The sequence below is a fragment of the Asparagus officinalis genome, chromosome 3 (genome assembly GCF_001876935.1).
Source record: "Asparagus officinalis chromosome 3, Aspof.V1, whole genome shotgun sequence".
In the NCBI taxonomy this organism is placed as follows: Eukaryota; Viridiplantae; Streptophyta; class Magnoliopsida; order Asparagales; family Asparagaceae; genus Asparagus; species Asparagus officinalis.
Genome location: NC_033796.1, coordinates 10793925 through 10807351, shown reverse-complemented (window position 1 = coordinate 10807351; position 13427 = coordinate 10793925). Strand labels below are relative to the sequence as shown.

Sequence of the window (13427 nt, the reverse complement as noted above, 5' to 3'; positions counted from 1 at the left end):
GTTTTGTGAAAAAAATGGATGAAATGACAGCTGAATATGAAAATATGCATCTACATCTAGATTTCTTTAACTAAAGGATCATGCATAAACATTCCAGTGTTTTTTCGTTAAATTGAATTATTACAAGAAGTGAGCAGAACAAATGCAAAAGAAATAAATAAATGCAGCCTCTTTCTTTATAAAACTTATTTTGCTAAACAAGTGTAAAACTCCTCAGTAACCGAGAAGAAAATTGTAGCTTGAAACTGTAGAAGCTTTATCTCCTTTCAATTACCTCATTTAGCCTTACTTTTTCTTCGTGTCAATTTCTTTCAACTGAACTACCTCTGTCTATCAGTTATCTCAACAAGTCTTATTATTTACATCTAATTTCCTTATGTTCTTTTTGTTCAGTGGTTGTATCGTTTATCTGTGGAAGAGGTTCCTGAGCACGACTACATGCTTCCTCTATCTCAGGCAGAGGTATGATATTTCTCTTTGCTGCAATTGGTTCCCAATACATGCTTCCTCTATCTCAGGCAGAGGTATGCTATTTCTCTTTGTTGCAATTGGTTGCCAATATTCATCACTTATGAAGGTTTTCATTGCCAGGTAATTCGTGAAGGCACTGACATAACAGTTGTTGGATGGGGAGCACAGATTTCAGTATTGGAACAAGCATGTGATGACGCTGCAAAGGTGGGTAGTTTATATGGAAGCAGTTCTTTTTATTTATATATCGTGATCGACTGCTTTCAACATACCAGATCTTGCACTATGTTTGGACCATTATATTTCAACTTTTCTACATGGAAAATTGTGTGTTTTTGTTTCATGTATCATATTGTTTTTGTTTGTTTTGATCTGTACGGTTAATTTCTACAAACGAGCATTCAAATGCACGGAGAGTTAAGCAAATGTAGTTAACCTGCAGGCTTTATTGTTGAGAAACTTAATTTGAGAAATCTGCTAATCAGGTTGCATTTTATTGAAATTCTTATGTCTTGTGATTGTTCCATGTCTAAATATTAATTTTTGCGTCTAATCTACACAGTCAATAACCTATCTTGTGAAAACATTTTTGCATCTAATCTACACAGTCAATAACCTATCTTGTCAAAACTCCAGAATTTTTGCAAATTAATAGTCTTGTGTCTATCAAAATATGGCTGGAGTCTCATTTCTTAAACCGTTACCTCTATATATTACATTATTGTGCTACGTTACTGTCATTTGATCACTTCTCTTGCTAAGATATGTTAAGTTGTCTAATATGAAATAAAATGCAGGACGGAATTTCTTGCGAGCTCATCGATCTAAGAACACTACTACCCTGGGATAAGGAGACAATAGAGGCCTCTGTCAAAAAGACTGGAAGGCTCCTGGTAAGTAAAGTCCTTGATCTGTACTTACTGTGTTAATATTTGATTATGTGTTTGTCAGCAGTTTATATTTTATCCATTGGCAGGTTAGTCATGAAGCACCACTTACTGGAGGGTTTGGTTCTGAGATATCTGCTTCAATTATGGAATGTTGCTTCCTGAGGGTAAATAATTATCATGTTCGTTGTAGTAGTAAAGTCTAATATATCATAAGTTGCACCGGTACAATGACAAGTTAAGCTGGTTTAGGAACTCTGTAGTAGTAAAGTCTAATATATCATAAGTTGCACCGGTACAATGACAAGTTAAGCTGGTTTAGGAACTCCAGATAAATGGTTTTTTTATACTTGGAAAATGCACCGGTACAATGACAAGTTAAGCTGGTTTAGGAACTCCAGATAAATGGTTTTTTTATACTTGGAAAATTTAGGTATCACCATACCAGGATCCGAGCGAATATACTGTCCAAGATAATTTTTAATGATTCATACACCTTAAACGATAATAGAAGGATATCTTGTTCAGTTTAGACTGTTCCTCTGTGTGGTCATGGCTGCACCTTTCGCTGTTTACAGGACATAATATTCGAGTGATGTCAAAGAAACATTCTGAACTTGGAAACAATTTTTTTCCTTTCATGGATTTCTTTCGAAAGGCTAGGTTGTGTTTTTGGAAAAATTAAGATCTACTAAAGTTGGCTTTATACCAACTGCACAAAAATCTTTATGTTGAGCTCAATAAGTGTCTAGTAACGTAAGCCGCCCCATCTTTAGATTAATTTTTCTATGTCAACACCCAAGGTAGTCGTCTGATGATCTGTGTCAGTTGACATTTTATTTCTCTCATCATCTAGTTGTATGAAATGAGTTTGACCCAGACGTCATGAGCAACCAAGCAATATGATGCTAAAAAATTGAGACATCCTAAGAATTTAAAATAGTGAAAAAATGTGAGTATTGCCCCCACACAGTGTGGTTTCTATTTAGAAAAGTCTTCAGAATGTGGAATAGACATTCCTCCCTCTTTCCCCCTTCAGGTTTGTGTTGAGACTTGAGACACCTCATTTAGCACATACAAGAAAATAACGGGCACTACCGTTCACAACGTGTTTTATTATTCGGAACTTTCATATGTTCTTTGGAGCCTTATGATTTTGACTCCTAATGCATTTCCTCAGCTTGAAGCTCCGGTAGCAAGAGTATGTGGTCTCGACACCCCCTTTCCACTTGTTTTTGAACCATTCTATATGCCAACCAAGAACAAGGTATTGAACCTGTCATCTTCGCTTCCCTTCTTTTCAGTTTCCAAGATGTGGTGCATAACAGACATAGTGATCTGTTGCAGATACTGGATGCCATCAAAGCTACAGTTAATTACTAAGAGGTGGATTTACAGACAGACATGGAATCCATACGTCACAGTCAAAGCCTCGGACCCACGGTAGACCTGGCTTTGTAATATAAAGCCATGCAAATATGTATTTGATTTGAGCAAATTACTCTGGTCGTGTTACGATCTGGAGAAAATTGCTTGCAATTCGTACCTGTTCAATGTTGTGCAATTAGCGTCTGTAAGAAGCCCAACTCTCTGATTATATTTATAATCGAATTTACGTGCCCTTGTAACAAAATGGATTCAGCCTCATTCTATTCTCAGCGGACCATCACACAAAATAAGGTTGTTCGTTCAGTTAGAGAGACCGAGACCGATGCCACTCTTAACTTGATTCAAAATCTAACCAATTATGTTAGGATCGTCATATCGCATGATTCCTTCTCAGATTAGAGTACGACCATGGATCCTAAGAAAGAAGCTTCCGACTCCTGACTAATAAAATGAGATTGTGAGGTTAGCGCAACTAGGAATCAGCTGCTTCAACTACTCACAAACCTAGGAAGGAGAACTCAATTTCACATCACAACCAAAATAGTCCAAGAACAAGCGGTCCAAGCGATGCGCAACATAATTGCATTAAGAAAATGGGCAGTTGTTAAACCTCGACGGTCCACTATCTATACCAAATTATTAAAGGTAAAGTCCAGTCCAACAGACAACAATATTACGTCTATCACTGTCCCGGGGCATTCAGACAAGAAAGGCTTCAAAACATTTATCGGATAGAACATCTGAAATCCAGGTACAAAACTCAGCAAATATGCACCGACATTGTTTCCCAAAACCCAACTCTCACATTCTTCCCAGATTATTATTTACAATTGAGAGTTCAGCATCGGCAGAAACAGAAAAACAGAGAGGACTCCTCACAACAACCGGCTTCCATTCAATTATCTGCAAACAAAAAGAAAATTTTGCATTGATAAGGTTTAGCAAAGATAACACAAACCAAGCACCATTTATATGATATCATCAGAGCACCGTGCAAAATTTCATCCTAGCTGATTGTGATGATAATATGATGTAAGATGAGTCCGCTGATCAAAAGATGAAGGTCCACCCAACTAAATACTATCATCTATATTGTATTATCCAATGAACTGGTAATTATACTCGTAAAAACATGCTGTTCCATCATAATCATTCACACATCTCTCTCGGTGGGTATAATTCGGGCGATAGCGGGGGGCGGGGGGGGGTTGTAAAAGACAAGCACTAAGTCTTTTAGAAACGTGCAACAACGGATCTAGCTTCAATGAAATCTTTACTCAAGAAAACCAGGTTGAACTATTGGATATAATATGGAAGAAATATTCGAGGCTTCACTACTGACCAACCACCCTCCTGCGAATCCAATCACTAATTGCATGGACACAGAAAGCACAAAAGCTATATCTCGTAAATAAATCCCAAGAAGAAGAATACCACTATCCATACATCCAACATCTTCTCAGGAACCGACACACAAAAACCCATAAATTGAAACAGATGCAAGAAAAAAACTTTCCATCCTGCAATTTAATCTTCTCTACTGGTAGTGCTGAGTTCAAGGGTAGTAAAATGCAAAAAAAAAAAAAGAGGTAACATTCTGAAGATTACTTCAAAATATAATACAAATGGCATAATCTCAGAAGAAATCCTCATGCTTTTCACGCTTGCTAAAATAGCATAGTCAGCTTGAAAAACAATTGAGCAAGTTTGTAAACAAATTCCATAGGCTAGAATAAAAAGCCTATCTTACCTATGAGACTTATGAGATGTAGCATGAAGTCAAACTTTTCAAATGTAGATAAATGTAGTGGCAAGCCAGATAGACATAAAATTTTGGATCACAACTAGAAAAAGATGAAGTCTGAAGCATCATATAAATAGCACTTAAATACTATATTCCTTGAAAAAGTATCAAAATACACATGATAGATTCATACCACTGCTGGCTTTTCCTGAATTCTGTAAGCACTGGATATATATTCTCAAAAGCCGCATAGGTCTCCTCTCTCACCTGAACAAAGGAAACAGATAAAGGAATGTAGAAACAGAAGTACTAAACAAAGGTGCAGCAAGAACAACTTTACCTTAGCTCCTGTAAGAACAATTTTGCCTGAAACAAATATGAGAAGCACAATCTTTGGCTGTTTCATGCGATATATTAGGCCAGGAAAGAGTTCTGGCTCGTACTGTTCACAGTGCACATTGGAACAAAGAAGTTAACTCAGCAATCCAACAGAATACCAACTAATGATATAAAAATAACTAACTTTAAGTATGCAACCAAAATTATCAATCATCAGAACAAAATTCATACTTAATTTGGACTGCTGTTATGAATGTAGCAACTAAACACTCAATAAAAAATAAAATAAAAAATTAATGGAAGGCAGAAAATCATTGAAAATAACTTACGCTAGAGAAAGCGCCATGGGAGTATGCAAGACCTTCGAGTCTTATGGGAAATTTGACATCACATGAACCAACAATGTTTTGGATCTTGAAATCCTTGAGACCACATCAAAATGTCATAAGAATGAACTATTGGAATATGATTACAAACAAAAATATAACTACTTTTGTCAAAAACAAAACAAAACAAAAATATAACTATTTTTGTCAGAAACAAAACAGAACAAAAATATAACTATTTACAATGATCAAAACCCAAAATAAATAAATTATCAATAAGAATCACCTTAAAACTAGCTTGAAAACCAAGCTTTTGAATGATACGAGCATACTGAAAGCAAAAGGACCATGACAGATGTTATTCTTCCGTTAACAATTAGATTTTAAGCCTACAAACATATCAAAACGTTATATAGCGATCAGGTTGACAGGAAAACATCAATCCAATACCTTCCGAGCTGCGAGTTTTGATTGCTGTTCACTCTTTGCCCCAGTACAAACCTGACAGCAATTTTTTCGAAGACTTGTACATAAGCAAAACACATGTAGGAATCATGATAATATCTAGTTTAAACGAAGCGCAACATGATAATATCAGACAATCTAATATTTATCGGAATGTTGTCAAATGAAACAAATGTAAGAGTCACTCCTGATGTTGCAAATGGATCTGGAAATATAGGCTCTGTTTGGCAAAACTAACTGAAAGCTGCGAGATTATAGCTGAAAGCTGTGAAATTGTAGCTGAAAGCTGATAGCTGTGTAGCTAGCTGATTGACTAGAGCTGTTTGGCAAAAGAAGCTGTACAACTAGCTTAAATTTGTTAAATGACTAAAAAGGTCATGCAATATTATTGATATAAAATTAGAATTATTAGGGGCAAAAACGGAAGAAAAAATTTGACAGCTCCTTCACAAAGACAAACGCTACTTGAGATAGCTTTCCAAAAGCTACTTGCAAAAGACACAATCTCCAAAATAATCTCCTCATATTTTTGGTCACCAAACAGCTCTACTAGCTTATTGACCAAGTCAATAAGACACAAGCTCTTAGATAAGACATTTTTTTTGGTTGCCAAACAGTACCATAGACTATCCGGGTAGATCCAGATTGGGCAGGTATGTTAGTCACTACTCTATCCATGATCACAAGCCAATCCTTTATTCACAGACTTTGACTTTGTTTGCTCTGTTATCCATATTTATTTACATAATAATGGACCATTTCACTTTGAAAAATGGATATTTCTCTGAGAAATATTGATAGAAATAATTATACCCGAAAGCCCAAAACCCACAGTTATACAAATATATTAGTCTTAACTTTCAGATACCCGTTTGTTTACACTCAATAGTAATGCTTCGTGACTGCCAAACAAAACAACAATCATTCATTTAATTGACCACCTTCACATGTCATTTGAGATCTGTCCCAACACCGCGCACACCATGAACCAACATGAAGTCGTGTGTTTGGGATGCAGTTGCATTAAATCATGAGGTTGGTTCATAATAGACAACTAAGTGGCTACTGGACAGACTATATTGAAAGGTAGATATCAGATATGACTAGCTTTATATACTGTCCGTTCCATGTCCACCACGATATAATCAAGCTACCTCTGATTGGAAAAGAGCAGGTGAAAAATGGAGAAAATGAATAAAAAATAATTCACTGATAAAGTGGTGGAACTTTACTAGTCAGTTTTTTTTCTTTTTCCCCCATATTTTAATGGAAAAATAACTTCATAAATCATATTTGATTCATTCGAAAATGTACCTGCTATGTCTGATGGCGATGCCAAATCTAAGTGCATGTGGACGGCTAAAAGCATGGCATGCAATAGAAATTTCTTTAAATTGAGGTTAACAATATAGATTAGAAGTTAAAAAGAGTACAGATATTCTGTCAATGACATCTATTTAACCACGTACACATACAAAGACAGCAACTATCAAGTCCAAGACACGTAGTATATAACTAAACCACAGAATAACCTGCTCTCATACTGTACACTATGCAACTGCATTTAAAAAGTGAGATACCTATAACTGCCTGCCTCTTCAGATTATAATTATGAGTCAAACACCTTCTCTATTTTCCTTCTTTTCTTTTAACAAAGGTTGTAGCCTGGTCTTGAATCTGATACATCTCATGATCCCACCCCCATGCTTTATCAGAGAGTGGGCATTAGTAGCCTGGTCTTGAATCTGATACATCTCATGATCCCACCCCCATGCTTTATCAGAGAGTGGGCATTAGTAGCCATAAGAACTTTTCTAAACCAGAAGAAAAATTTCAAAGTCTTTCTGTGCTGTACAATAAATCCGCGTTCAAGATTCATTTGCCTACTATTTATGTTAATAGTCCCATATAATCCCATTTGTGTTATCATCACCTACTAACGTGTATATTTTGTTCACATGAAATACTTATTCCACATACTAATTTATATAATATCTTCATCCACTAGCTTTGTTTTAAATAGATAGCAATCCAAAATTCTAGTCAACTGCAAGGCAATTAGAATGTAAAAGGGAAGCATGAGGGTATCTATGAAGCACAGACACGGACACAGCGACACGGACACGACACGGACTCGGACACGACAAAACCCAAAAAAAATAGGATACGGCGACACGGCTCGATTTTTTAAATAATATATATATATATATATATCTATATACTATATATATATATCATATTATATATATATATATATATATATATAAAGTTTATAAAATTCCAACAACCCTAATTTACTTCCTTTCAATCTTTGTGGAGGCAATTTTCGATTTCTGAAGCAATACAAAGATCCAACCTCATCCTCATTTATTGCGACCTCTTTTTCTCTCTTTCCACAATTCTGAACATCGCGAGTGCGCCTAACATAGAGGGAGCCCTTATCGTCCTTTGCCACTGTTTTGTTGACTCACCCCATTAATCTTGCTTACTCTGTCCATTCAATAAATCGTGTTGCTTGGCACGAGTACTGTCTTAGTGATTCGGCGAGGCTATTCACTCCGCGTCTCTCTCTTCTGCTCTCTACTTTCTCTCTCTGCTGTTGCTGGAGTAAGCAGCTTCTGGGCTCTTCGTACTTTAAAAGGTGTCAGCTCTCAAGACCACCCCAGACGTCAATCCTTAGTTTCTCTCTTCGCCCCTGCTTCGTCTTAAAGAAACCTTAGGATCTCTCTTATCCTCGATCGAAGAATCTGCTTCCCTCTTTGTAGAGGTCATCACCGTTCATCAGCCAACCCCAATCGACGAGGTCTCTCCCGATCCGCCTCCGATTCGAGGAGAGAGAGTAGACGAAGGGACTGTGCGGCGTAGGGACAAAGTGAGTGAAAAATTAGGGTTGGTTTGGGTTCGGGTTTTCACTATTTCTTCCACATCCTCAGCCGTGTTCGTGTAAGAGTCCAGCCGTCGGCGAACAAGAAGACACCGTGTCGGGACGTTGACGGCGTATCGGCAGCGTTGACGGCGGTCGAAGCTTCGACGCGCTGACGTGTCCGGCCGACACGCGTCGACACGACTCGGCTTGTTCGCGCGTGTCGTGCTTCATAGGAGCGTACATGAAAAACAAAAATTTTTTGGTACAAAATATAGCCTTGATATATATACAAAAAGAAGATTTATGTGAAGAAAAATGAATGGCAGAAAATAGAATCATTTTACAGTGAACTTCTCAATGTTGAAAAAGAAAACTCACCATTTTCGAGCAAAAAATCAGCGCTGTGGTCCTTTTGTCTCTTTATTCCTCATTATAACTGGCAAAACGCTGCAAGTAAAGGAGAAGCAAATGATCAGCAAGAAACATTAATCGCGTACATATTGATCAATCTACGCAGGAACATAAAAACAATGTCATTCTGTGATGTTTTATCACTGACTGAAGTATACATTGAAAACATAACAAACTACAAAGATCTGCTGCAGCAATAATAAAAAGCATATACGCGAGTAATATCAATTTTATTCACAGAGATGGTGTATTTTATACCTCGGTTGTATCTGCATTACGGGCTGCAAGCATGAGTGAAGGTCCATTTGCAGTCAATGTACAGTTAAACAATTCCTGCAACTATTTAGCATGTAGATGACACACAAATTCAGGAGTCATTCCATAAATTGCTAAATTTTAGTAAGAGTGCTGCAATAAACAGAACAGTAACACAGTTTATATGCAGAACTTCCAGCACTCTACACTTATTATTATTAAAATTCATATTACATCTCGAAATAATAGGGAGAAATAAGAAAGAGAAACAGACATAGCTTCTGTTTCTTGGTGTGGTGTGTTGTTTTCTTTCTTCTTCTTCTTTTTTTTTTTTTTTTTTTGGGGGGGGGGTGGATAAGTGTTGTCCTCTTCAATTTTTGTTCTCTACAACTGAGCATCACATATCCCGAATGGTAAAATAATATTTATAAAGTAGAACGAAGTTTCATTACGACAACATACTTATACCAATACTATAGATGCATGCATGGTCTGTGACTTAGATTGTGCACATCTATAATGCTAAATCCTCCACAAATATACACTGATCACAAAAAGAAAAAATTAATATTTTTGTAGTTTGATAGGTCCTCTTAATAAATCTAAAAGCAAAAAGAGTGTTATCACATCTACTCTCTTTACTCACAAGACTGTGAAGATCAATAACGAAACATGTGATATTAAAGATTACCAATGGTAGGAAACAAACAATCAACACAATATCATCTGCAACAATTGAAATAATACATGTATAGTAAAACATAGAACATAAGAATAGACAAACCGTTTTATCACAAATTACAGGGCTGTAGGTGAAAATAAACTTTATAATGAAAAAACCATACTTTCTGCTCTGAAACATAGCACAAGGTTAGTGAATTTGAGACGCGCCATTCAGTTTACACATAAATCCATTCGTTAAACACCAAAAGAAATAACAAATCTGATTACACTAGATGCAAAAAACCCATAAAAGGTAAAAAAGGAAAAAAGATAAGACGCTAGCCTTTCCCCTCTAAATATGACTAATTTCATGAACGGATACAACTCCACGTTATACAGCAACCAACATGTATAAAACTAGAAAATATTTTTGTAACTCCTGCGTCATACAAATTATCAGCTGAAAGGAATTCATCATACAAGAGCTTTCTTGGATTCAAAGTTAATATAATTCATGCCAATAGTAAATGGCCGAATTAGCGACTTAATCTAGAAAAAATCCGAGCGCAATTTAAAAAAGAAAAAAAAAAAGAAGGGAGAAAAACCACCTCTTAAGACATTCATTGTCCTTATCTTTGAATGTACACAACATCCCTCTTTTTGAAAAAGTAAGAGAGTATCATCAAAAACTTCACTGCAGTACGGAACAATCCTGATGATGCTTTGAGAGATAACAACGCTCCCTTCAAACCTATTGCATCCTTAAGCCAATATTTAAGATAAATTATCTCAAAAAGCCCCAACAGACACGTCTTTATTATTCACTTAGTACTCCAATTTTAAGCATTTTATGTTTTTCCAATCGATTAACAAATAAAGGAAATGATTCCAGATATCACGATTTCGCTCAAAATAGTACCAATTCGACGCGATTGCAGTTCAATCTTAGTTTAAGCGATCGAGACTAAAACGTTATGGGGGGGGGGGTGGGCGGGGTGGGTGTTTGAGCGGGAATGAGAAGCATTCATTATTAGAGGATAATTAAATATTGATCTTTTATGAAGGATGAGATTGAGAAGAAAGAGAGGATTTAGTTTTACGTTGATTAAAGAGAGATGAGAAAGAGAAAACGGATGACAATGGCGTTGCTTTATTATGTAGGCATTTTCTATTTATAGTAGGATCGGTGTTGTCGCGGTCAACTGGTTGACGCTGTGCAAGTCGCATTGAGTTTTGTCTTTAGTTGGAAGCCACTGAGTCTTGTTTCTTTTTATTCAATTGAGTAATGATTAATGCCCGTACGTGTAACTTGCTGTGGTGTGAGTGATACCTGATAAAGACTCAGGATAAGACGGAAATAAAGATTTTATGTAGTTGGAATTTAATAGCGTCATTGCAAGCACAATTTGTGAATACGACAAAAATAGTATTATACACATCTAAAATATGAAGCCTGTAAAAATATACTAAAAAATTAAATGAAACAAATTATCTTTGACGCGTATGTAAAAATGACAAACAATACAGTATAACCATTTTGGTTTACACTGCCTTGTATATTAAATACCAGACCAAACATATAGCAAGTTTGCAATAGTGCAACTTACACAAATGTGAAATAGATTAGCCGATTGAGATATTTTAAACCACTACATTATATAGCAACACGTAAAATATAATAATAAAGTAAAATAAAATCTAGCAACTCGCCATATATATTCAAAATGGGGAATTGCATTAGTTTAAAATTAATTCAATAAGTATTTTGTTTATAAAAGAAAACATTTGTGCAGTAGTGTTAGAATAAATTGTCCAAATATTTTTGTAACCTAAAAACTCACCTAAATTAGCAATTTCATGATATTGACTTAAAAAAGACAAAAGTAAGTTACACATTGTATTCAGATTAAGACTTTTTCATGAAAATACAAAAAAACCACACTTAAAGTTAACAATTGCAAATAATCCTCAAGGTTAAAAATTAATGATTTTGCAACTCCTTGATTAAAGTAATTGTTTAATATTTATTGTGTAGTTGTAATTATAAAATTTTAGATATTTTAGCAATTTCAAAACTTAAGGGGTTTCTTTTGTAACCTTCTAAATTTTCATTGTGTTAAGTGTAATAACATAGTATACATCAATTAACGTGAGGATAGAAGAGTAAGTTTTCTTAACATGTATAGCCATAAATTAAGTGCACCATCACTATTCCTAAGGCAGAATAGTTGCAAAATTTAGACATCTATTATATGTGGTTAAAGATTTGACTTTAATGTATATTTTATAAATTATATTTAATGTGAACCCACCATTAATTTAGACGGTGTCATCATCATTTATATACTTTGATTGATTCACTAAAAAGGATATATTGACGATATATTACTTTATCTTTCTCACGAACTAATATTTGATGCTTTAATAATTAATAATTACTTTAAATAATATTAGAAGAAAGGCTCTATCAACATATTTATTACTACATATAATACAATTCTCATTCCTATTTTGCTTGAATATTTCATAGTTAGCGATCAAATTAGAACTACAAGGTAAAGTTACCAATTTGTGAGCGCCAACTACTGCTATATATAATATATATATATATAGATTATATACATTATATATATAATTAGTTATATATAGAGATAAAAAGTAGTTGGACTCTAAACACAAGTTTTTATCTTGTATGGAGTAATTTCCCCTCCACTCATTGAAATGCCCTTCGAACAATCAATAGTTGGGGTGGTGAAAATGAAATGAGTGACAAAATATGACACATCATCAAAAAACAAATTTGTGTTTGTACAAGCATACTATTTCTCTCTTTCTCTCTCTCTCTCTCACTACTAACTCAATTTGTTAACTTTCTTCTGTTGCATAAAAACTGAGGAAGAGGATCATTATACTTATTGTAATTTATTATCCCTTTGTATAAATGATATCATCTTATTTCTGATACAGATCCTTATCAAGTCATGATCCAAACGGTTAAAACTTTGGGACGAAGCACTCAGTCCACTTAAAGTGACAGAGTTTTCTCTATATGATATATACTTATATATATATATATAATATATATAGGTATATATATATATAATATATTATATATATATATATTATATAATATAATAATATATATATTGTAGTGTTTGTGTTGTGTGTGTGTGTATGATAACACACTCACCCCGACGAATATATATGCTATATATTAGTCATATATGTATACTACAGATAATATGATATAAGTATAATGATGTTATAATACATAAGATGTATTATATATATTTATCTATATATTAATATATATATATAATATATATATATATAAAATGTATATATACTTATATGATAATATATATAATATAATATATATATTACGAAAAGTGAATCTAAGGGGCACCTGGGCTCACTCTAAGGACGCGGCCTAATATCATCATCATTCCCTAAAATTTTTGCGATCCGTCCGTTAAAACTTGATCTACATTTCTTAAACCTAAAACACACCAATTTGGGGGAATCATCGGTTTTGTACCTTCATCCACTCGCTGCAATTTTAAGGTTACGAATCAATAGACTTTGAATAAAAATGTCTAAAAAAACGGGTT

At 34.6% G+C, this 13427-nt stretch overlaps 2 protein-coding genes across 2 annotated transcripts in view; one reads left to right on the top strand and one right to left on the bottom strand.

The window, feature by feature from the left end:
* Positions 1-2991, top strand: part of LOC109832959 (2-oxoisovalerate dehydrogenase subunit beta 1, mitochondrial) — an 11953-nt gene extending 8962 nt beyond the window's left edge. Inside the window, 6 exon segments of the mRNA XM_020400460.1 lie at positions 394-462; positions 592-678; positions 1269-1364; positions 1448-1525; positions 2539-2625; positions 2706-2991. Of these exon segments, the coding sequence (XP_020256049.1) occupies positions 394-462; positions 592-678; positions 1269-1364; positions 1448-1525; positions 2539-2625; positions 2706-2741 (453 nt within the window). The 3' untranslated portion in view covers positions 2742-2991.
* Positions 3316-13427, bottom strand: part of LOC109832960 (TATA-box-binding protein) — a 12628-nt gene continuing 2516 nt past the window's right edge. The window contains exons 4-9 of the mRNA XM_020400461.1: positions 5607-5657; positions 5443-5487; positions 5160-5252; positions 4832-4933; positions 4685-4758; positions 3316-3650 (exon numbers count right to left, since the gene is read on the bottom strand). Coding sequence (XP_020256050.1) covers position 3650; positions 4685-4758; positions 4832-4933; positions 5160-5252; positions 5443-5487; positions 5607-5657 — 366 coding nt within the window. The 3' untranslated portion in view covers positions 3316-3649. The remainder of the gene's footprint in view (positions 3651-4684; positions 4759-4831; positions 4934-5159; positions 5253-5442; positions 5488-5606; positions 5658-13427) is intronic.